Source organism: Scomber japonicus, chromosome 17 (genome assembly GCF_027409825.1).
Source record: "Scomber japonicus isolate fScoJap1 chromosome 17, fScoJap1.pri, whole genome shotgun sequence".
In the NCBI taxonomy this organism is placed as follows: Eukaryota; Metazoa; Chordata; class Actinopteri; order Scombriformes; family Scombridae; genus Scomber; species Scomber japonicus.
Genome location: NC_070594.1, coordinates 9,255,084 through 9,278,138, shown reverse-complemented (window position 1 = coordinate 9,278,138; position 23,055 = coordinate 9,255,084). Strand labels below are relative to the sequence as shown.

Genomic DNA, 23,055 nt, shown 5'->3' with positions numbered 1-23,055 from the left:
TTGAGGTGTTTCCAGACCACACAGTTATTCCACAGGTGATGATGCCCTCAATCCCAGCACTGTGAAATTGCATCACACCTTCCTGTTATGTTACTTTAAAAAGAAAAGAAACATCTTTGCTGAACTTCCTTCAGTATTGTTGTGTTGTTGAAGAGGAGATTGTACCCAGTAATTTGTTCTTGCAGCTTCTTTGAACATTATTGGTAAATATACATTATTAAATATTTACCAGTAAGCATGGATAGCATTTTTTGGAGTGGAAACATTGTTGACTCTGTTGGTACAAAACAAATTTAGATCCTACTTTAGTTTCAGAGTCAGACTGATCATGCTGCTGCAGCAGGTGATGGTGAGAATGAATTCATATGCAAGTGTGAATTACTGTGTTGAGACATTTTAATTTTAGCTAGGTTTATTTCTTCAGAGGGTTTGATTCTTTCTGTGTGTTTTCATCCGATTGGTGGAGAACAGATGTCCTGAAACATCTGGGCTCTCCACATGAGAAATATGTGTCTGTATCTGATAAAAGGTGTGATTTTGCAAATATTTCTTTGTTAATACCATTTCAAGTCATATCGTGGTGCTCTGAACACGTTGTGCTTTTAGTCTGTCAGAGTTCAGCCTTCAAACTCGAAGCTCAGTGCAGTCTTGAAGTGTTACAATCGTTACAATGTGCCAGACTCTGACCTTTGACCACTGTGATTCCCATTTTGCTTAAAAAAACATACACAAGGAAGGGAGGGAGGGATTTGAAAGGGACATAACATGCTTTAAAAAAATATATTATTATGATGTCACATGTTACCTCTACTGCCCCATCACACCAACATCAGGAGGCTATTTAAAGGAGTTTTTTAAACTGTGTAAATCATGCAAATATATTCTAGGATAAAACTAGCAATGTGGAAATGTTCTTATAGAGGACTACAGAGGAAGACTAAATCTCTCCCTCTTTAGAGTAATTTTCTGTAGAGGTCTTCACAGATCTGAAATTGAGTTAGAGAAAACCTATAATTATTTCCTCTTTGTAAATAACCCAGAAAGGCGGCTAATGACAGTCCAAAATAAACCTGAGGATAATTAGAGCCTACACTGGCACAGCAACATGACGCTCCACCAGTTTGTCACTGATTCAGTCATTTATTCTCACTTGCCACACTTCTGCCTCCAAAAACACATTTTCCCCCTTGTGAAGATTATGATGATGATGAATCGTGTGTATTATATGTGGCTTGACTCTGGTCCCACTTCAAGTTTCTCTCTGTTATAGAGAACTGGGGATCTGAATCATTGTAATCAGTGGCTTTTTATACATGCCTGTGTTTCAGGAATAGTGTGTCAAAACAAAAAAAAAGGGGCATGTGATCAGATTTTGGATGTCTGAAGTTGGAATCAAACTGGGCAGCAGATGGCAGCACTGAGCCATATTGGAGCTCCGCTGTCTGTGGCACCAAATCTTCATTAAAGCTGGAGCCCATCTGGCTGTTTGTACAGACTCTGATTAGAGGCCGGCCATGTTTACCATCCTGTTTGTCCTCTGTTAAACATAAATTGTTCACCTCCACTTCCAAACAGAGGAATGTACGGTAAGAGCTGCAGTAAAAGTTGGTCATGGCTGTTACATAGGATAGACATATTACATGCTTGGCTCTTTTTTAGCAGTCAGTCAGTCAAAATAGTTATTTTCCTGACAGATTCGTGGACATTTTCAAGCCCTGAAAGCTTGTTAAAGTCAGATTGTAGAAAGCTTTGCCTCCATTTAGTTTGAAGCACTTTCACAAAGTTGTCAGAGTCGTTGTAGAAAGTAAAAAAAAAATCAGATGTGCTTTAGTTCCCTTAGAGGAATCAAAATGAGCCTGATAGGTTTTCTCCAGGTTTCTGCTCCCATGTGTCAGAGGACATTTGCATTAGGTTGATCCTCCTTCAAAGGTTTTAAGGATATAGCCAAATATACATTAAAGTGTTTTAGACAAGTGTGAAGGCTCAGGAGGAGAAGTACAGAAACCAGATGTGATTAAAGTATATCTATAAATGCATAAATGAATATATTACATAGGAAGTAAAATTAAAAACTGAAACACTCTGGTGTACAGATAATCAAAAAGTTGGAATTGCTGTTTAATGTTGGTGTGTTTAAGTTTAGTAACGTCTCAAAAGCCCTGAAAAAAAATGACAAGATGGATTATTTAATTAGAGTTTATTCATATTTCTCTAGTACCACATGGAAAATGACTCAATGATTTATGAGTTTGAAGATTGTCAAAGTTTTTATGTCTTTGTCTTTGTCTGTTGTTTAGATGTGAAAAATGTGAACGCAGCACTTTTGTATACCATGCAGGCTGAGCATCCTTATACAAATGTGTCTGTCATTATTTCTTACACTATATAGAAAAGCATGCATAGAAGCAAAAACCAGATTAGTGCTTCACATTAGATCTTAAACAGCCTTTATTCCTCTGATTCTCTCAGAAAACAGCTGAGTCACATTCAGAAAAAAAGAAAAAAGAAAATCTATTGGCAGCTTCCCAATTCAATTCTCACCTGCATCATTCTCGGGCCTTTTTAAAGTGCCGACGCTCACTCTCTAGCGAGCAGAGTCCCTGTGCAACTTATTACACTTCCTGCAGTCAGTTCAGCATCTTATAATGGCTTCATATATCTGCAGTTTTCCCTTATATGCAGGTGGGGAAAGTTTAAAAAAAACCCAAACAAGATCCAGTGAGTTTTCTCATAATAACAGTCGTGGTTCGAGGCTGTGATGGCAGTGATGATCTGTTTAAAGTTTCTCTTATACGCCAGAGGAAGGGATGAGGTGCGTTCAGGTCTGAGCTGGTTTGTTCAGGGTGTTTTTTAAAAAAGGTGACTTTGGCGTGAAGTGATTTATTAAGTTTGGATGAAGTTTAGACATGAGAGAACAAGGTGAAGAATACTGATGTGAGGTGCTTAAAATAAAGTCAAAAAATATATATACCTAAATGGAAAAGTACTTCAAGTCCCCTGTAAATATAAAACGCAGGGTTAAAAGTCAAAAGTAATTCAAGATTTTAGTCTCACTTTTGGATGAAAAATGCTCTCTGGTCAGATTACTGAGGAAAGTAAGTGCAGAAAAAAAATAAAAAGGAAGTTAGAGGGAAATAAAGTTTTAAAAGAAGGCATGAGGAAGATGAAAAACACAAAAAAGGACAAGTAGAAGCAAGAAAAGAAAGTTTTAAGGAAGGAAAGAATGATGATGACAGACAGGGTGAAATAAAGAAGAAATGTTAAAATGGAAAGAAAAGGAGTAAAGAACAAAACATAATTAAGGAGGGATGATGGAAGGATGAAAAGACTAAGAAGTGTAGAAAGTAAACACTGAAAGGAGGAGAAAAGGAAATAAATATGGGAAAAAGAAGGAAAGCTATAAGGATATATAACATGTAAAAAAATGGCTACAAGGAAGGAAAAAACAAAAGAAATAAAAGACAAAGGATTGAAGTATCAAGGGAGAAGTTTGGCCTATAAAGAAAGAAAGACGGTAAAAAAAAGGTGAAAAATGTTCCATGAAATATGGAATAACTTGCTCGTCTTATAGCAATTTTTTATGCTTGTTCACAGCCTTCGGTTTGAAAAGAGGATATTAAAGAAGTAAAGAAAGACAGACCAGACAGAAAAATGAGGGAAATAAAAAAGTGAGGAGGAGAAAACATCTAAAGGCTGAAGGAAATAAAGACGGAGGGGAATAAAAAGAAGTGCATTGTGAACTTTATTTAACATTAAATATCTTGACTCTGGCTTCTATTTAAATGTAGTGGAAGTTAAAGCAGCTATAATTCACATTTTCATTATAGCAGTGTGTCGTAGTGATGAAGCTACAGAGAATTATCAGCTCCTCACGGCTTTATGGAGCTTTTATAGTAAGTTTTACCTCATTGTTTAGCTGTCTGGCTGCAACTTTAAAGTTTTTGGTTCACTCAGTGCTCTAATAGTGTCGTCTTTGGCTGTAAAAAGCTACTGTATACGACCTTCTCAGCACCAAACAGCAAACACAGATAGCTGTAGACTAGCTGGTGAACATATTACATGGACATGGACAGAAACACGACTCTAAATAAATGATAATGTTGCTCCGTAACTGCTGAATATGGAAATAAACAACTGTTTGTAACATTTTAGACTTAACTACTTCATAATTTGATATGACAGGAGATAAAACTATTCTGCTGAAAACAAGTGGACACAAAACATAAAGGCAAACAGCATTTAGCAGATAAAACTATAAAGGACCAACACTAGAACCCTGAGGAACCCCACAAGTAATTATTGATGTTATCAGTGGAATGATATAATGTTGCTCTGTAAGTGCTTCATGTGTAAATAAGCAAGCAGCAGTTTGCTAATAAATTCAGTATATGTGTGAGATTAGGCGATCATAGAGTTAATCCATCCAATCTTTTATGACACTCATTGAAAGCACTCACATCATCTTTGCCCTTTCACTTCTCCATGCTTACACCTGTGTGTTGAAGAGCGCTCTGATCTCATATTGATCACAAACTACTGTAGACGTAGGATGTTGTCGACATGTTTTGAGTCGGCCCAGATGCTGCAGCTGTTAACTTCCACGTACACGACACACTACGTGGGATAAAGTGCACAATTATCACACCCGGAGCTTATTTCCTTTCCACACTCATCCTGATTTCTCCCTGTCTGTTGAAGCCACTGTTGGTTTGGGATGATTCAGGTAAAAACATGCAGTGGAGGAAAAGTTAAAAATGCAGCATCAATGAGAGCATAATGGACTCTGTGGTGTTTTGTCAGAGGTGAGATCGAACAAGCGTTTGCAGAGGAGGTAAAATAAGAGGAGCAAAGTGAAGAATGTGTCCCATCTGCAATCTACTGAGGAGATAGAGGTCTACGTGAAGGCCTCCCTGTGGCTTCTCCTGTAATGAACGTTTTTGTTTATGTCCATCTGCTCTGCCAAAAGGACTCGCCTCTCCAAACAAGATAAGCCTCAGCTTAGAGATGCCGCCACCGCTGAATCTCTCATTTTCCTCCCTTCCCCAAGACACCTGGGAAGTTAGCATCGGAGTCATCATTACCTCGTATCTGTGCATAAAGCAGGGGAGGCCAGCTGGTGAAAGTCATTAAACCTGGGACAGAATCAGCTACTGAGGGGGTGGGATTGCTTTTTAGGTAAATGCTCATTTAAATGTTGAGGTGAGGTCTGGAGAACTGAGACCAACAGCAAATAAAAGTCATATTTTCACATCAGACACAAGAGAAAAGAGAAAACATGTGAAAATTGTCACTTTAAGAAACATGCCTCGGGATCAGAAACATACAAATCTTTACACATAAAAAACATAGGCCTTTCTCCATAGCAACCACAGCGTGTTTGGACTTGCCTACTCACAAATTCAAGATTGGCAAGTTCAACTCAGAAGTATAAACTCTGTAAGACAGCTGTCATTTGTAATTGATGTTCCTGACACCATAAACTTGACAAAGTCGTCTCAACTCAAAGCTCCACTAACAGGCTTTTGCAATATCAATACATGTTTTGATATTACTAAAGCTCAGAAAGTTCTTTTATCTTGTATCTTATATCACTGGAACCCTGAAAATCTCCTCTATGTATTTTCTTTCACCACAAAAGGTGTCCTAGAACAAAATGATGAGATTTCTTGAATAGCCATACCTTTCCTGATTTGATACAGTGACTTAGCCATAAACGATTAAATGAAGGAAATTAAAAGCAAGCGAAAGAACGTAAGCTTCAATGTGTTAGTGTATAAGATTGTGTTTGTTAAAGGATGTATGTTCAAGGTTTGACTTAAATATTTTTCTCTTTCTGTGTGTGTTGCAGTACTTGAACAGAGGATGCACTCGGTTCTTCGCCTCCAAAGACACAGACAAACAGATCTTGCAGAATCGGAAGAGCGCAGAGGTACAGTACACCGCAACCTGACTCCATTTCATTCAAGCACTTCTTCTATGCTTCCTGTTTGTGTTGCCCTTGAAGGATGGATTCACAATTTTTCAAGTCTGTCTTAAAACAACAGTCTGGAGCACAAATGATCATTGAAAACATGTTTTCTCATCATCATTCCTCCTGTTCATACTAACCATTAGTCCTCCTTCTGTACAAAAATCTATTTAAAAGTTTATCTCAAGCTAATATAAAGTTTCAGCCGTCCTAATGATTCAAATAAACTAGATATGTTTCAACATTACAGTCTTTTTAGTGCCAGAGTCCCTCTTTTTGTTACTATTCCTCCACCACAGCTCAACAGGGAAACACAAAGAGGGAATTTGATGCTAAAAAGACTGTAAATGTGTCAGATATCCACTTCATATGACTAACTGAGACTGCTGAAGCCTCATAAAAGCTTCAGATCTACTTAAAAAGCATTCTTGCACAAAATGTGGATTTTGGTCCCCATCACTTACATTTACAAGCACATTTAAAGGGGATCTTTTAATGATAATTACAGTGTAGAAAACCTCTTTCGGTGTTCTTATGGGCACCTGACTGTTGGTTTAAGACATACTTCAGAAATTTTAAATCTGCCCTTTAGGGTTTAAGTGTTGAGCACTTGGCATTATTAATATTTCACTGCTTTTGTAATGAAGTTATAAAGCAGAGTAGTAACAGTCATCTGTTCAAAGATGGCTGCTTAAAAGGCCAGTATAAAATAAATAGAGAGTCTTTTGAGCCCTGGATTAAAAGTACAGACCTGTAAATGTTCATCATATGTCCCCTTGATATTCAAACAAGCCTCTAACCCGTCACAATCAATTAATCTCCTGAAAAACATAGTGTTGCATCTCTGTCAGTCAGTGTAGAAGAAAACTTGTGAGTGGAGGTGTAACATGCATTTGTCACTTTTCCTTCACGAAGAACATGGAAGTGTTTTGTACTCCGTTAATAAATGTGTAGCTTCAGTGTGTCCCCTGTGATTCATTATCAGTTTTAGCTACATACAAAGTTAAAAAGAAAGCAAAAGCCTCTCATCGCCTTGTGGGCTGTAAGAAAGGAAACAGTTGCTTGGTAAACTCCACTAGCGCCTAATTAAATGTGACTCAGCAGATTCATTCAGATTTACAGCTCATGTTTCCTTCTTGCTGTTTTTGTCTGTGCGTGACAGTTTGCACCTTTTGATTTGCACCTCTTCACCTCCTCTGTTCTTCCATTATTCACAGTGTCTGATAATCCGTTTGATGCTCTTTGTCCTGCTCTCTTGCTTCCTTGTACTGTTAGCTCAGTATCTCCTCTCACCTCCTCAGCAGAACCGAGTCATCAGGTGTGAATCTGATTATTGGTTTCTGGGTAACTCCAGCTAATTTCTAACTGGGAGAGGAAATCCTCTGGTTTACTGGAATAGGACTTGGCCACAGGGGATTAGTTGTATCTCTTTGAAGGCAATAATACAGCTAAAGTGTGATTATTTGTTTTTCTACAAGTCATGACATTATCTCACCTCAGAAAAAAATCCGCTTTCATTTGTGAAGGGTAAAATATTTGTGTAGATATCACTTTTGTTAATTTATTGTTCCTAAAATTATATTTTCACTTCCCACATAATGGTAATTATTTCATTCTTAGTGTCTGACTAACATGTCATGTTTGCCCTGAGGGTGGCCCTAAAGAAAAGGTCATGAGGTCATTGAAATCTATTGCAAGCATGTAGCTATGAGTCTGAAGCCAGTGCATAAGTGCCTTAAACCTGCATTCTCGCTAATGACCAGCAGGGGGCGACTCCACTCACTCCCTGTGAGAAAATGACCCTGCTTCTCACTTGATTTATTACCTCAGTAAACAGTTTCCTAATGAGTTTATGGTCTCAGTCGCCAGTTTCAAGTCTCCTTCAATACATCATGATCTTTATTTTGTAAATTATGCTTCCATTTAGAATAAAATAGACGATAAAGCAGGATATGCTTCAGGGCTTGGTTATTTTGTGATTGACAAGTTGCTACCATGGTGGTGCAGTAGTTGTACCCTGGGGAGTTCCTGCCCAGCTCTAAACTCACATCCAAATATGGTCACTTCTTGTCACTTCTGCCTCCAATAAAACAAGATAGCAATGGTCAAAATGCAGAACTCAAGGCTTCAAAATGAGAGTCCACAAACCACCAAATAATATCATGGTGGTCACATCCATTATGTTTAGGAAAAATCCGTTATTTCTTCTTCAAAAGTCACTTAGCCCCATTTTAAGGCTTTTAAGACTAATAGAGTGACTTATACTACAAAAGTGAGACTTTGGCACTCAACTGAAATTTTTACTTTGAGGGATTTATGTTGTGAGATTTCCATTTTTGTCCTCAAACGGCAGTACATAACTGCAGTTTTCAGCCAGTCATAAAGGACTCTATTTGTTTGTATTGTTTCATTAGAAGTTCATTGCGCCTCGACTTGATTTGAAGTAATTTGTCGGCAACTAAGATGAAAACTTGCTCTCTTACCTCGAGCAACTGAGGTGGAAAAAAAACAAGATGATAAAGCAGAAAATGCTTTTGCAAAGCTCCATTTGAATATTTGTGTGTAATTATGAAGGTTTGTTATGCGGCAGCTCCAACACATTAAAGAGATGAAACCCAACATCCGATTATCTCAACAACAACAAAGACCCTCTCAGATATTTCATTAGTGTCATTATTTTTCTGTTTTGGAATTCCTTGCTGCAAACCAGCTCTGCATCTATAATCTAATACATTTCAGAATAAATTCAGATGCTCATATAAAAACAGCAAACATTTTAATTAGCAGCCTGGCTCAGAGCCTCGGCGCAGCACAAAGACATCTAATGTGCTGCATTAATAAGAAAACCACATCATGTGAAATGAGCTCCTTCCTTTGCCTTCGGCCTTTGATTAATTATGCACAAGTATTCCATTACTGCCGATATATATGGCATTCCCGGCAGTGCAGCATTATTAATTATTATAGCCATTAAGAGGAACACGGACATGGGATTGGCGGTCTGTTGTCCCTGCTGAAGATGGTGCATGAATGGAGGAATATTCTACCAAGACTCATAAATCCAATGACATAGATCCATAATTAAGTCAAGTCAAGCTGGTCCATTTTATTTGTCCAGCTCAATATCACAAGTTGCAAATTTGCCTCAAGGGGCTTTGTATAGATTTAATCTGTAGGTCAAACCTTTAATAATGCATCACAATTTGTTTTGAAATTTGTATTCGTCATCTATTTCATAACTATTTAATGATTCCACGTTTCCATTAAAAGGAATGGTGCAAGCTGAAAATTGCAGGATTTCTTCTTGAATGCCTGAACTGGTGTACCATCCAAGAACATTTGTCTCTTTTTTTAATCATGTTCATTTGTAAAATACATCAATAAACAAGAGATAGACATAATTCAACTTTCTTTCTTTCAAGCTAATGCAACATAATATAATGCTAATTTTTCAACTTAATTTGCTATTGACATACAGATGTACGTTTGCATTACTTGATTTGCATTACAGTTATACAGTATACATATATATAGTAATATATTTGCAGACAGGAAGTGTTAAAACACAGTACAAAGAGAAAAAAGAAATGAATTTGTAGTGACGAAATGAATCTTAGCTCAAGGTATTCGTGTAAGAGCTAACGTGCACATTTTCTTACTTTACTTTATGTGTCATCATCATACAGAACCAAACTTAAAGTTAGTTAATGCAATTTTCCTTCTGTTTTTGAATGACCTGCCTTAGGAGATAAAGCTCACAGAATCAGTAACTTCTTTTAAATCACTTCTTAAAACTCATTTATACAGACTTCCTATTATGTGATGCCGTCCGTTTATAGTCTTTTATCGTCTTTTAATCTTTTATCAACTCTTATTGTGTTTCATTGTCTTCTACTAATGTCAGCTTTGTTAATGCTTTCTGTGTTGTACGTCTTTGCTTTGTACAGTACTGCCTTTTGTCTTGTCTGTCAAAGCACTTTGTAAACTCTGTTTTTAAAGGTGCTAAATGAATAGAGTTATAATTTAGATATAGTTTTTCATTTTCATGACTCATAATATCACAACTTCTCCAATATCTGTAGATCTGAGAAACTACTGTGCTGATGCTTCAACATCAACCAAAAACCAGAAATATGCTTTTGATGGAGGCCATAACTATAAAAATTTAAGCAGCAAATTTCACCCTGATGAGTCCAAAAGATTGAAATGGGAGTTTGAGATCAATTTAGCTGCGTCTCTACAGGCCAGTTATATTTGAGCATAGAGATGGTAGTGTAGATAGAAACTGTACAGCTGCAAACGATGTTGTTTCAAACCTTTACTGATACAGATAAATCTTAAAATCAATTAGTTAAACACAAAACCTTAAATTGCATTCATTTGTGTTCAATTTGAATATACATATGAGGCCAAATTTCAATGTTTTATCTGATTTAAACAACAAATGATTTCCACCCTAAAAATGCATTTACCTTAAACTTTCCTCTACTGACTCATCATATACTTGCCTCCACATGTAAGCTCACTTGATAGGGGAAAAAGGACTAATTTATAATAGTCAAACTCCCTTTATACTAACCTGTATTAGTTACCTATAGAGAGAAACCTCCTGAAAACACGTACAGATCTCTTTCCTTTTAGTTTAGATATTTTCTTTATCAGATTCTGTGTAAGGAAAGAACAGTCAGCCAGAAAAAAGCTAATAGGAAAATTTAAATGAAAAACAAAAGTTAGACAAGATCTATTTTCATAGTTCATTAAACAAGCATGATAGGTGAAATTGAATTAAATATTTGTTCTCACAGAAGTTTCACAGTGTGGAGTTTCCCCTCTGGAAAACTAGAAGATTGAAACAATGAATAAAGACTTGCAACACTAAGCTGTAATTGTTCTGCATCTTCAAGCAAAAGACTGACAGTAAGAGATGCTACAATTAATTAGAGCACAAACATCAATTTTTAATAAGTAGTATCAGATGGAACGGAAGAGTCGGCACACTAACTTAATTTATCTGCTCTGTTTGTATTTACCAACAAGAATTTAGCCTGATGTCTGCAGACAATTGCTAGTTTTCTAACAATTAGTCCTCATCCTTAAAGTTTATTTTCTCATGTAAAACCAAAAAAAAAAGTATTTGAAAACACTTCTGATAATGGATAAATCTCTCCTTAGTGTCACTTGTGCACATTAAGTTTTTCAGTGTGGAGTTCATTGATGCTCCCTGAGGCTGGAGGGCATTCAGTGGTTACAGTACAAGAAGGTTGTAGTGGATGTTTTTCCCTCTAATGGCCACAGGGGGCAACAATGAGCCAGTTTTGAACTCTGCAATGTGAGATTCAGGAGTTATCAGAAGTGGTTTAGAGGTGGATTCTTTGGTATTTCAAGATGAAAGACTTTATGGATGAGGACTAACTGGTTGGTTTGGTGTGTTTGGGTACTTCCTCTGCCCCATCTTCCCTCAAAGAGCAGCGCAAATCCATTTCTCTAAGGCTCAATCCAAATGTCTAGACTTGACGACACTTGCAGACTTTGTGGGTACGTTCTTGGGAAAGTCTGAGTGGTGAAGTCTGTCCAAACTCACAGTTAATCAAATCCACAAATTAAAGTAATTGAAATTAGTTACAGTCTGGGATTTTAATTAATGTCCATGGAAACACCTGGGGCCTTCTCATAGTGCATTTTATCCCCTCGTGGTTATGCCATGTGACAAGACCTAAAGTCTGGATATTGGATATTTGGATTCAGCCTTGAAATTCGATATGTATCGCTCAGCCCCACCATAGTTACTCAGGTGAAATAAAGTTTGCAAACACTCCTCAGCATTGTGCTTTAAGTTGAGCCCCAGGATGGAAGAGTGGGCACCAGAGATGATATCAGATAAAACCCAAAATCACATGAAAGTACCCCTTAAGTCACTTTAAAGTAGCCTCAAATTCAGGCAAGACTGAACTTTGGAAAAATAAACATGAGAATTTTAAAGGTGGAGTCTTCCCCTCCAGCCTGGTGCTTCAGGTTACATAAATAACAAATACACAAAAGGATTAGTTGCAGATGATTGAGGCCAGGTGTAGTCACAAGTGCTCTTTGCTGTTATCACTGATATATTATGTGCTGTATGTCTCCTCACTGCTCCGTCTCGTAACACGCAGGATGAAAAGGTGATTTCCTCCTTTCTGTTTTTAAGGGACTCTTTTAGATCTTGATATTGATGTGAATGTTGGGGGAAGCCTCATCGCCGAGTTCACATCTTCTCTTGAGTGTCTGGAGGTTAATGCATGCTGATTTATATCTTTACTTCACCTCTGGAGTGATTTGTATGGTTTCCTACTTTCTCGTCTATCTTCTAATCAAGCTGAAATCTTTCGTGATTGCTTATTTGTTTCTCAGAATGTCACAGCGCAGAGGTATAAACACCAAAAAAGCTCAGGAAAGTCTGTACATGTATCAATGTCAATATTTTATATTCTAGGAAAAAGTTTCGTCACAAGATAAAGTATACTGTTTACTAGCTTAAAATGTAGTATATTGGTTAGGCTGCATTATGTAGGTTTGCATCAAAGACTCACTGCAACATCACATCATGCTTTCACACTATGCACTAGACAGATATTCTTATTTTTAAAAATGTTAAAAAAAAATTATATCCCCAATTAAGTATGTGACATATGTTAAATAAACTTGCAAAAATGTGTCTCATAGGCTTAAAGCTGCATCAATCAACTTTTTGCCACTTGAGGGCAGAAAACAACAAAATAAGCTCTCAAAGCAGCTTTAAGAAACCTTTTTAAAAATTACTCAATCTGCACCAAAAACTGGTCACTTTTTTCTTTTCGCATGGCTCAACTTTCTACCAAACTTCATTAAAGTCTTTGAAGAGCTTTTTAAGTTATCCTACTGACAGAAAAAAAAACACCTACCTGAAGGTATTGATGCAGTAAATTGTCCAACAAAGCAAAACACTGAGAAATAAAATAAAGTATCTTGTTGGATATGTTAACATCTTTTTGATTTGGTTCATGTTCCCACTCCTAAATTTAAAAAAAAACATTTTTTCCATATTTTCGTGCTTTGCAGTGGTATTTTACCTCAACTGAATAAAAAAAAAGAAAGAAAAAATGCTCAAAAAAGTAACACAACTGCTCCTAATGTATAACTTGGCAGCCACAAGTTAGATTCATCATGACTTTAGTTTGCAGTGAATATTACATTTCTGCTGTTAATATATGTGATTTGACTTCTTGAGACTCACTAAAAAATCTAAATGAATGGTGTGTGTGTGTTTTCTACTTTACTTTTATCTTCACAGTCTCTCTGCTGCAGACTGAGACGTGTCAAGTGCTGCTAAGACGTGTTCATTGGGAAACTTGAAAAATAAAATAATTTTAGTGCTGAATATTTCTTATTTATGTGACATAAAGAAGAGATTTGGTAGAGAGGAAAGTAACCAGCTCAAAAGTACTTAAGCAAAATAGTTTGGAAGGAGAAGTAAATGGAAGAGGCATAAGTACTGACAAAGGAAGGAAGGTCAATTGGAAGTAATACAATATAAAAGTAAAGTTGAGTTTAAAGGACAGGATGGGTTGAAAAGATTTAAGAAAAAAAGAATAATAAGTACCTGGAAAAAGTGGTGTGTTAAAGAAAAGAAATGAATCAGCAGGATGGAAACTTGAAAAACCTTAAATGAAGGAATGAATGAGCCGTCAGTAATAGTCTCCACTCTGGTTTTTCAGCACATGAAGGCGGGCCCTCTGAAGGACCCGCTGCTGGACGACCAAGGCGACTTCAACCGCATGAGCGTAGCCATGAAGAAGATCGGCCTGGACGACACGGAGAAGCTGGACTTGTTCAGGGTGGTGGCCGGCGTGCTGCACCTCGGAAACATCGACTTCGAGGAGGCTGGAAGCACCTCAGGTGAGCTGTAGTGACTTAAAGTTCATGAAAAGATAAACACGTTGACGTTGCCGTTGGAGACAATATGAAGTTAACCTTTTTTAGGGTTTGGCATCAAGAACTACTGCAAGGCAAGTTTATGTATGACACATTTCACACACAAGGACAGAAAAACATTAAAAGAAAAATTAAAAGAATAGAAAAGGAAATAAAACATATACTTGGAAATAAACTCCAAGTGTAGATTTCAGAAAGGAACATGCTTTTCGATTGTACTTAAAATTCCTTAAAGTTGCTACAACTGAGAATTATCAGTGACTCCGCAGCTCCTCTTGACTTTATGGAGCTTTATAGTAAGTTTGCAGGTCTATAAGCAATGATGAGCTCTAACCTGGGCATTCCTACTGCAGAGATCACATTCAATAGTCATCTTTTTAATCTATTAAAGCACAGTAATGTACCAGATGCTGCCTGTGAAGAAGACAAAGCTTGTTTGTAAATGCATTGAAGGATCTCTGCAGCCCTTTTATCAGACGAAGCCATCGCTACTTGTGTGATGGTGTTGTAAAGCTATAAATGTGAAGGATTGTTCTTTGTGATACAGATTAAGACAATGATTCAGCACAATCTGACAAGGACACCAAACTTCAAAGGCATCGTTAGAGGCTTTTCGTTACAGAATAATAAAGAGTTCAGAGGTGATGAAGATATCGACTAATGTACTGTGACATGTTCGTCATCACATTTATGCAACTGTTTTAATGGCTCCACAAGTCCAATGAAATTCATCCTCTGAGTCATCCGAACCGGTGGCAGGAAACTTCCCCATGATGTGTGATTTTAAGGGGGTTTTAGGCGATGCTGGTAGTTGGCTTTGTGTTTATTTGCTCGACACCAAGAAAAAAAGGTGAACTGTGGCAAAGCCAGTGCATCAGATTTAGTTAAATTCACAGTAACTGGGACCGAAGCTGGCAGAATGACAGTCCACTGAGACAAACAACAAAGCTAATTCTGAGTCTATGTGACAATTGTTTACAAGCTCAGACTTGCCTATAATCATCCAGTATAAATTAAAGTATACCACATACAGACTGTCATAAAATAGATTTTGAAAAGGGACAAAAGGGGAGTAGTTTCTCAAGGTGATATTTTTGTTTTCATGGTTCTTTACTGACTTTGTTGAAGGGAAAACATCCACACCCAAAGCTCCAATGATTTTGATTATATAACTGACATTTTGACCACACTTGGTCTATGTCCAGGCTAGTTAAATACAGGTGACAGATTCATATCCCACACCTGGTGCTAGTCCATAATTGTGACATCATCAAGTTACAAGGGTAAACCTGACTCACCTAGGCATGGGCCGCTATGAGATTCTGACGGTATGATAACCATAAGCAAAAATATCACGGTTTCACGGTATGGCAGTATTGCGATTACAGCTCTAAAATGTTCCTAAAAGGAAGAAAAATAAAGACAGACATGTTAATTTAACCTGAATATACACTGTAATGACAGTGTGAGGGGTCGTGATACTCTACGCTGCAGCTGCACCACCTGAGGGATTTCTGACCAGCACTTCCTGTCTTTGACCTGACAAAAAACAGCTCATACCTTAGGAACGGTATGACAGAAAATTTGGCGGTTTCGGTTATCATGGCTTTTTCAAATCGCGGTATACCTTGAACACGGTTATCATCCCATGCCTAGACTCACCTATATATATTTTTTTGTCACCAGTAGACAAACCATAAAGAGTTAAACCTTTTGGAGTGTGTCCCTAAGATGCTCAGATGTCTCAGTAACCCAGCTTAAAGGATAAGTCTGGGGCTTTCTCTATATTTTTATCATTGCCAACAAATGTGATGCACAGAGCAAAATCAACAATGAACTGATCTACTCACAAGTACTGTGTGCATATCCAAAGTTTCATATATCTTATTCCTCTAACATGTTCCCTTATTATAAACAGTTTGATCACGTTTGTTTGTTTAGAAACGGCTCCAAAGACTTATCTCCAGAGAGTAGTTCTGTGTATGGCAGACAGTACCATATTATACATTGTAAATAATTTGAATACAAAGTCAAGAGGTTATGGTATGTGGCACAACGAGCTAGCTAAGCTGTAAACAGAGACACATTCCCGCACATGGTCAGTATCATCTGTTTCACACAGAACTACTCTCCAGGGACTGAAAATGTGATCGCTGTGATTAGCGGTTGGAGCCGTTTCTAAACAAACTAAACTGATCAAACTCTTCATAATCCAGGATCATGTCACCTCGTGCTCATTGGTGTGTTTTTAATAGTTAGTTTTAATAGCAACAATAGAGGCCTGCTGCACAGAGGAATAAACATATATCAGGCTATGGATGAATAAATAAGCTTTTGTGTTTTAGTAACAGAACTACAGTTGGTGAATTTATTGTATTATAGCATAACATTAATTTAATGTAATCAAAAAAATTTACCCATTAAAACATGACAGCTGGTTAGGGCCTAAATCTTCTAAATCTCATAGAAGATTAAATACAATATAGTTGAGGCTGCAACAAGCTGTTTTATTATTTAACAACGGATTCTCTTAATGAAAATAATACATTATAATACTTTAATAATATGACACAGATATATCAGTTTTACCACCAGAGGGCACTGTAAAATAGCTTGCCACAATTCCCAAAAGCAATTTAATTGGAAAAGAATATTGGATGATTTGCTAATTGAAAAAAAAAAAACCTTAGAAAATCTAATATTGATAAAAAATTACAATAATGTTGTTTTATGTCTCTACATTTTAATTGTTCTGTTGTTCGATATTTCACTTTGATTATATAACTTATATTAAGGGATCTGTCATGTAAAACACCCTTTGGCCTTTTGTTTATTAGTGTGCACTGTGAACATAAACTCATACCACAGGTACGATACAGATGACAGTTTATCATCATAACTGATGATCTGAGAGCGCAGAGTTTTCAGTGGACAGAGTTCTGTGATTGTATTTGCTCCGTATCAGGAATCATCCATCTCACAGGCTTCCCAAGTCCTAAATGACACCAGTTTGGCTCCCTAAGAAGCAACTGCCATTTTAATCTCATCCCTCAAGACCCTGCTTTTTGATGGATCACTTCAATATTCAGCCTCCATCTACCTTCTTCTCAGCTCAGTCTTATTGTGGTCAATGATAAACGGTTAACGCTGAAAATCTGGCATTGGTGTCTCCAAAGGATTGTCCCCCATCCCCTGTAAAACCCCAAATAGCATACGTATTACTGAAAGCTTTTCAATTATTAAGCTTTAAATGAAAGGATATTCATTAATTACATAGTTTGAAAAACTCATATACTAATTATTCAAGCTATTATTAAAAATATTATGTTCTCTACATCTCAAGAGGCACATTGCAGCATGGTTGTCTCCGATGCTCCACCCCATGTCACGCCTCATTTTCCACAGCGGCTCACACTGAGCCCTCCTCTCCGGGAGACTCGGTATCCATGAAAAATCAACAGAGCCTTTGAACTTCACCAGTGAAGTTCCTCAGCTCTCGGTTCCTCCCTGTCATTTTCTCCCTCCGTAGGGGAGAAGAGGAAGCGCAGCGGGGCGCCTATTAAATAGACTGCTTCTCACAGCAGGTGGTTGTCATGGCGCGTGTTTTACAGCAAGTGAGGAGACTGTGTTGAGTCAGAGGAGGTAATCATCCAGTTTTTTGAGGCTGGTTTGGCTTATAGTTTGTAGCCTCCATGTTCAGCACTGCATAGAAGTCCCTTGAGGGGAGATTTAAGAGAGCTGTTCGAATATATATCTGTATATGGCGAGGCCAGAAGAGTTTAGATATGCCTGTTTAAGTCGAATGTAAAGCCAAGTCGTATACGGAGCTGAGAAATGTCTAAATCTGGAAACCACATAGAGAGAAAGAAAAAAGGAAAGATCTGGAAGAGGAGAGACATCTTAAGACTTTCATATCACATCTGTGACACCAGACCGTTGAGATGTTTGTGTTGGTTTGTTCTTTAAAGAGGCAATTTTAGGTTGGTGTTCACAAGAAAATGGATAAAAAGAGGGGAATTGTTTCTTGATTGGAGCAACTAACTCTTTCAATGTTTTTTGTACTTACCAATTGCTCAAAATAAGGATGGATGACATACAGTAGAGCAAATGTCTAATATTTATTGATAGATGTTGTGTCTTAATTGTTTGTAGTGTCAACAGAAAAGAAATCTTCCATTTTTCAATAATTGAATAATACATTTTTCAAGTATTGTGACAGGTTTTGATCAAGTTCTTCCCATTAAATATTTGACTCCATCTGACTAAGCATAATATTTTTTGACAACTTACTTCTTTGGTCAATATTATGAGCAGATTAATTTGTAGATTCATTTCTGCATGTATTCTGTGCATTGCAGCGTGTTCAATATTATAAAAAGCTGCTCGGCTAACATATTTTCAACTGTTCAGAGGTTAAACTGCTCTGAATGTACATGTCTAAATGGAGAGTGTCCTCCCATAAGTCACTGGACCTTTGTCACTCAAGAACAGTGCTGACAGAAGTATTTTCAACACTTAGACCTATTTCAGACTTAACTGAGAAATATGTCAGGAACGACTTTAAATAGTGAAGTTTAATTAAGTAGGAATTCAGCCTGAGACCTTGGTTTTGCTTAGCTTCCAGGAGCTATTGATTCTTTGCATTGATCACAGAAGAGCCTGTGCTGCTGTGAAGCATCGTCACCATCCAACTGATGGCTTTATAAAGCTATTCATACTTCTATTGATAGAAATGACACAGTTATCAGGAGTGAAAATCTGTAAATTACATGAATAGGTTCAGCCTTTTAACGTCTGACATGCTGCTTATAAATGAAACTAGTCTCCCTACATCAATTCATAAAGTTATTTATCGATCTATGTCTATCTAGTGCTTCAAATCCCTGTAATGAATTGATCATAGAGCTGGATCAATAAGCCAGTAGACAGAAAATGACTGGGAATATTTGATAATTGAATAATTGTTTTAGTAATTTTCAATCATAAATCCAAATCATTTAAAGGTCAGCTTCTGATATTTGATGATTTAATGTTTTTTTCTTTAGTCCTACATGATAAAAAATATCTTAATATATCTTTGAGACATGACATGAGACTGCAGGTTGAAGATGTCACCTCTCACATTATAACAGACATTTTTCAGAAGTTTTCAGAAAATTAAGGAGCCTTTAAAACATTTATAAGCTGTTTTTTTTTAAGTATCTATGTCTTCAGTAGGAACAGATGGGTTTGTTTGAAAGCCACCAAATGTTGGCTGTGGCTCACGAGGTAGAGCGGTTGTCCTCCATGTCGATGTGTCCTTGGGCAAGACACTTAAAATTGCTGCGCCAACGGTGTATGAATGAGAATGAATGGTTAAATTCCCCCTGATGAGCAGGTTGGCACCCTGCATGGTAGCTCCTGCCATCAGTGTATGAATGTGTGTGAATGGGTGAATGACATGTAATGTAAAGCTCTTTGAGTGGTCGTAAAGACTAGAAAGGCGCTATATAAGTACAGTCCATTTACCATGTACCATTACCTGTCACACATTATAAACAGACATTTTTCAGAAGTTTTCAGAAAATTAAGGAGCCTTTAAAACATTTATAAGCTGTTTTTTAAGTATCTATGTCTTCAGTAGGAACAGATGGGTTTGTTTGAAAGCCACCAAATAGAGGAAACATTGAAAGATGGACTAACGGCTTTTGGTCTTCTTGTGTGATTTGTTGAATAACAGACTTTATCCTTTAGTCAATATGAAAAATAATCATTTATTGCAACATTAGGACATTGTGAAGAAGCCGCTGATTTACATGTTTAATTTAACCAGCTATCAAGTCTTCTATATGAACTTTTTTCACCTTTAACTCCCCTCATGAACTGTTGCAGGCCCCAAGACGATGTGACAAACTTTCATATTAAAAAAAAACTTTCACTTCACTGTATGAATCAAGTTCCTAGCATGTCAGCGTTACAGCTTTGTTCATGTCTCTCTGGACCTGCACAGTTCACAGCACGTGGGTGTGTCCCCCCCCCGAGCTCACCTTCAATCTGCTCGTGCTGACGCTTCAAAGCAATCATACGTAATGAGCTCTGTGTATTACCTTCACCTTTAAGCAGGGTGCACTTAGACCAACCGCATTGTCAATATGGCATCACGGAGGTGCACATTGTTGCAGAAATGCGGGGGATTTAAAAAGATGACTTCATTCATATTTTACACCCACCTAATCCTCTGGCAGGTTGTACCAGGTTGTGTTCTGCCTCAGCGTAGATCAGAGAGACGACCTGCTTGGGTCATCAGCCCGTCGGAGACACTTCATACCTGCGAGCAGCTTAGTTTTCTGTGACCCACTTGACTTCTATGTTTATGCAACATGAAAGGAAAGTGTATTAGAAGTGTAACCTCCATCCAAAAGGGGTAGGAATGAAACTCAGACGTGCTTGCTTTGAGGTGACTCTAACTAAACCTTAGATATGACATCAGTTCATCTGCTTTAAAGCCTGAAACACATTGTAAGACTTAAAACGAAATCGTAACTTAATATGAATGAGCTCAACATCACACATTAAGCATTTGACAAATAATGGTTGTGTGCATCAGAATTTACATTTTAATCAAGCAACTTTTTAAAATTGGTTTAACCTAAAAAAGCCAAATATTTGCTGGTTTCAGCTCATCATGTTTGAGAATTTGATGCTTTTCAGTCTCATACATGACAGTAAACTGGATATCTTTGGTTTTTGGACTGACAAAAAAAGACATTTGAAGACATCAGCGTGGACCATGGGAAGGTTTATTTGCCATTTTTCCATATTTAATGTCATATTTATAGACAACATGATTGATTAACATAATACTCCGCAGATTACTCAAAGAAAATAAGTTAGTCACTGCCTTACAATCCATACAATGTCATTATCTTGACATGAAACTATGTTGTTTTTGTTTTTTAGTGACAGCTGTGTGAAATTCTTCTACCATGTCCCAACTAAGTGGTTTCCTACATTACCCACAGCTTTCAGTTTCATGACAATTTTGTTTATTAAAGTGTCAGTTCTGCTAATCTAAGTTTGGTGGTGGAGTAAAGTAAAACTCTAGCTTTATCTTGTCACATTGACCTGTGCATCACAGCTTCCCTCCATCTCTGTCTAGAGTAATTTGATGTTATCATCCAGCTGTTGATTCAGGTAAAAGGTTGCCAATCATTGAAAACAACAGCTGTAAACTCAAATCCACTCTGCTTGCTTGACCTCTTCTACCTCAGAGGCCTGACAGTCCAAATGCTGACGTTTGCCCTTCTCTCCGTCTTGCAGGCGGCTGCGCCATCAAGAACCAGTCGAGTCAGACGGTGGAGCACTGCGCTGAGCTGCTGGGCCTGGAGGAGGAGGACCTGAGAGTCAGCCTCACCACAAGGGTCATGCTCACAACAGCAGGGGGCGTCAAAGGAACAGTCATCAAGTAGGAGACCTGCCTTTACACACACACACACACACACACACACACACACACACACACACACACACACACACACACACACACACACACACACACCCTTCTGGACTGCATGCACACTGTGATTTATAACAACTGAGTCCCTTAGTATCTCACATACCACCTTGGTACGTTTTGAAAGAGCCACACGAGAGCGAGATATGCTGACTCCGCCGCAGTGTTTAGCACCAGTATGGACGCTACTTCCTGTAGGCTCTGGTGGTGCCAGGAGGATTGGTTTTACATTATGTTTGCACATAAGAGTCGGTGTATTCATTTGTGTATAGACTGAGCATGTTTTATTTACAGAACACATCATTTTTATTAATATATCATGTAGGGACAAGCTGAGAAAACCAGATGAAAGTGCTGATGTGAGGCTTTCACACAGGATCTTATTCATGTCTTTACACCATAAAACATTTCTTAGGAAGAACTCATGAATTTTTAATATGTTCAAAGATTTGCAGACATACATACTGAATACTTACAATGAAAAAAGGACAGAAACGCATCAGGATAAAATCACTCTATGCGTTTATAGTCTTACATTTTTCTGCTAGATTTGTGTGTTTGAACAGTAAACACTACACACCACAACTTTAAACCATTGTTTGTCATATTTTGACTGATAATCACTAAAGATTTGTACATTTTTATAGACACCTGTGTTGTTTTCATGTATTTTGCTTGCTGGTAGCTTTATACTGAATGTATAAGTCTGGGTGTTGTTGCACCGGCATTATTAGCTTCTCATTCTCCAAATTGCCCATCTCCTTGTGTAAGGGAGACACTTAACATCTGGTTGTAAATTATGTTGCAGAGGATTGGCAATAAGATTAAATATTTCAACTCTTCACAGCATTGCCGTCTACCGTTACCGTTGCTGCTATTCTCTGCCGGCCTCACCTAATGTTACTGTCCTGCTCTTGTCCACTAAAATGAAGTCCAAGTCTACCGTCTGCCTGAACCTGAAGGCAGCATAGGTCTGATCCACGGGGACGTTTGTAGGCAGGAGTGAACTTTCACCCACACACATTGGCAGAGCAGATGGTTGATACATTGCTTGTCTTGTTATCACTGTCCGGAGGGATGGGCTAACACTTTGTCACTGCAGCTGACATCAGAATATACAGTAAACTCAAAACGAGGCTCAGAGGAACGGCAGCAGAGTGTGACGGTGCTTGAAAAGCTGGCAGACTCGTCTCCTCATCTTATTGTCCAGAAAGACAGTCACAAGCAAACACTGGGACGAATTTGAATGCTTTTGCCAGCAGTTATTATGAATTAAGTGGTGAGCCATCTGGACTTACAGCGAAGCATCTGGATGGTGAAATTAGTTTGATGTGAAAAGTTCACAGAGGTGAATGAATGTTGCTGGAAGGTTGTTGCTCACAGTTATAACTTATATATTTTAGAGTGTACACACGTTCCCTCGGCCTGGCTCAGCTTCGACTTCAATTAGTGCCTGGTAACATTTGTTTAAAGTGGTGTGTTTGTGTGTTTGGTCTGTCATAGACTAGTTTTGGGGACAAATGTTAGACCAGTTAATTGGGGACGGCTTGTCCAACTGGAGACAAAAGCCAAGCTGATTTTTCGAGTCAGTGGTTTTATCGTTCTTTGCTTGAAGGTTTCTGACTTAAGTCCTGTTAAGATCGGGGAT

At 37.8% G+C, this 23,055-nt stretch overlaps 1 protein-coding gene across 1 annotated transcript in view; it reads left to right on the top strand.

Annotated features, from left to right (window-relative positions):
* Positions 1-23,055, top strand: part of myo6a (myosin VIa) — a 161,390-nt gene that overhangs the window by 42,659 nt on the left and 95,676 nt on the right. The window contains exons 10-12 of the mRNA XM_053336497.1: positions 5,849-5,929; positions 13,699-13,879; positions 21,215-21,359. Of these exons, the coding sequence (XP_053192472.1) occupies positions 5,849-5,929; positions 13,699-13,879; positions 21,215-21,359 (407 nt within the window). The remainder of the gene's footprint in view (positions 1-5,848; positions 5,930-13,698; positions 13,880-21,214; positions 21,360-23,055) is intronic.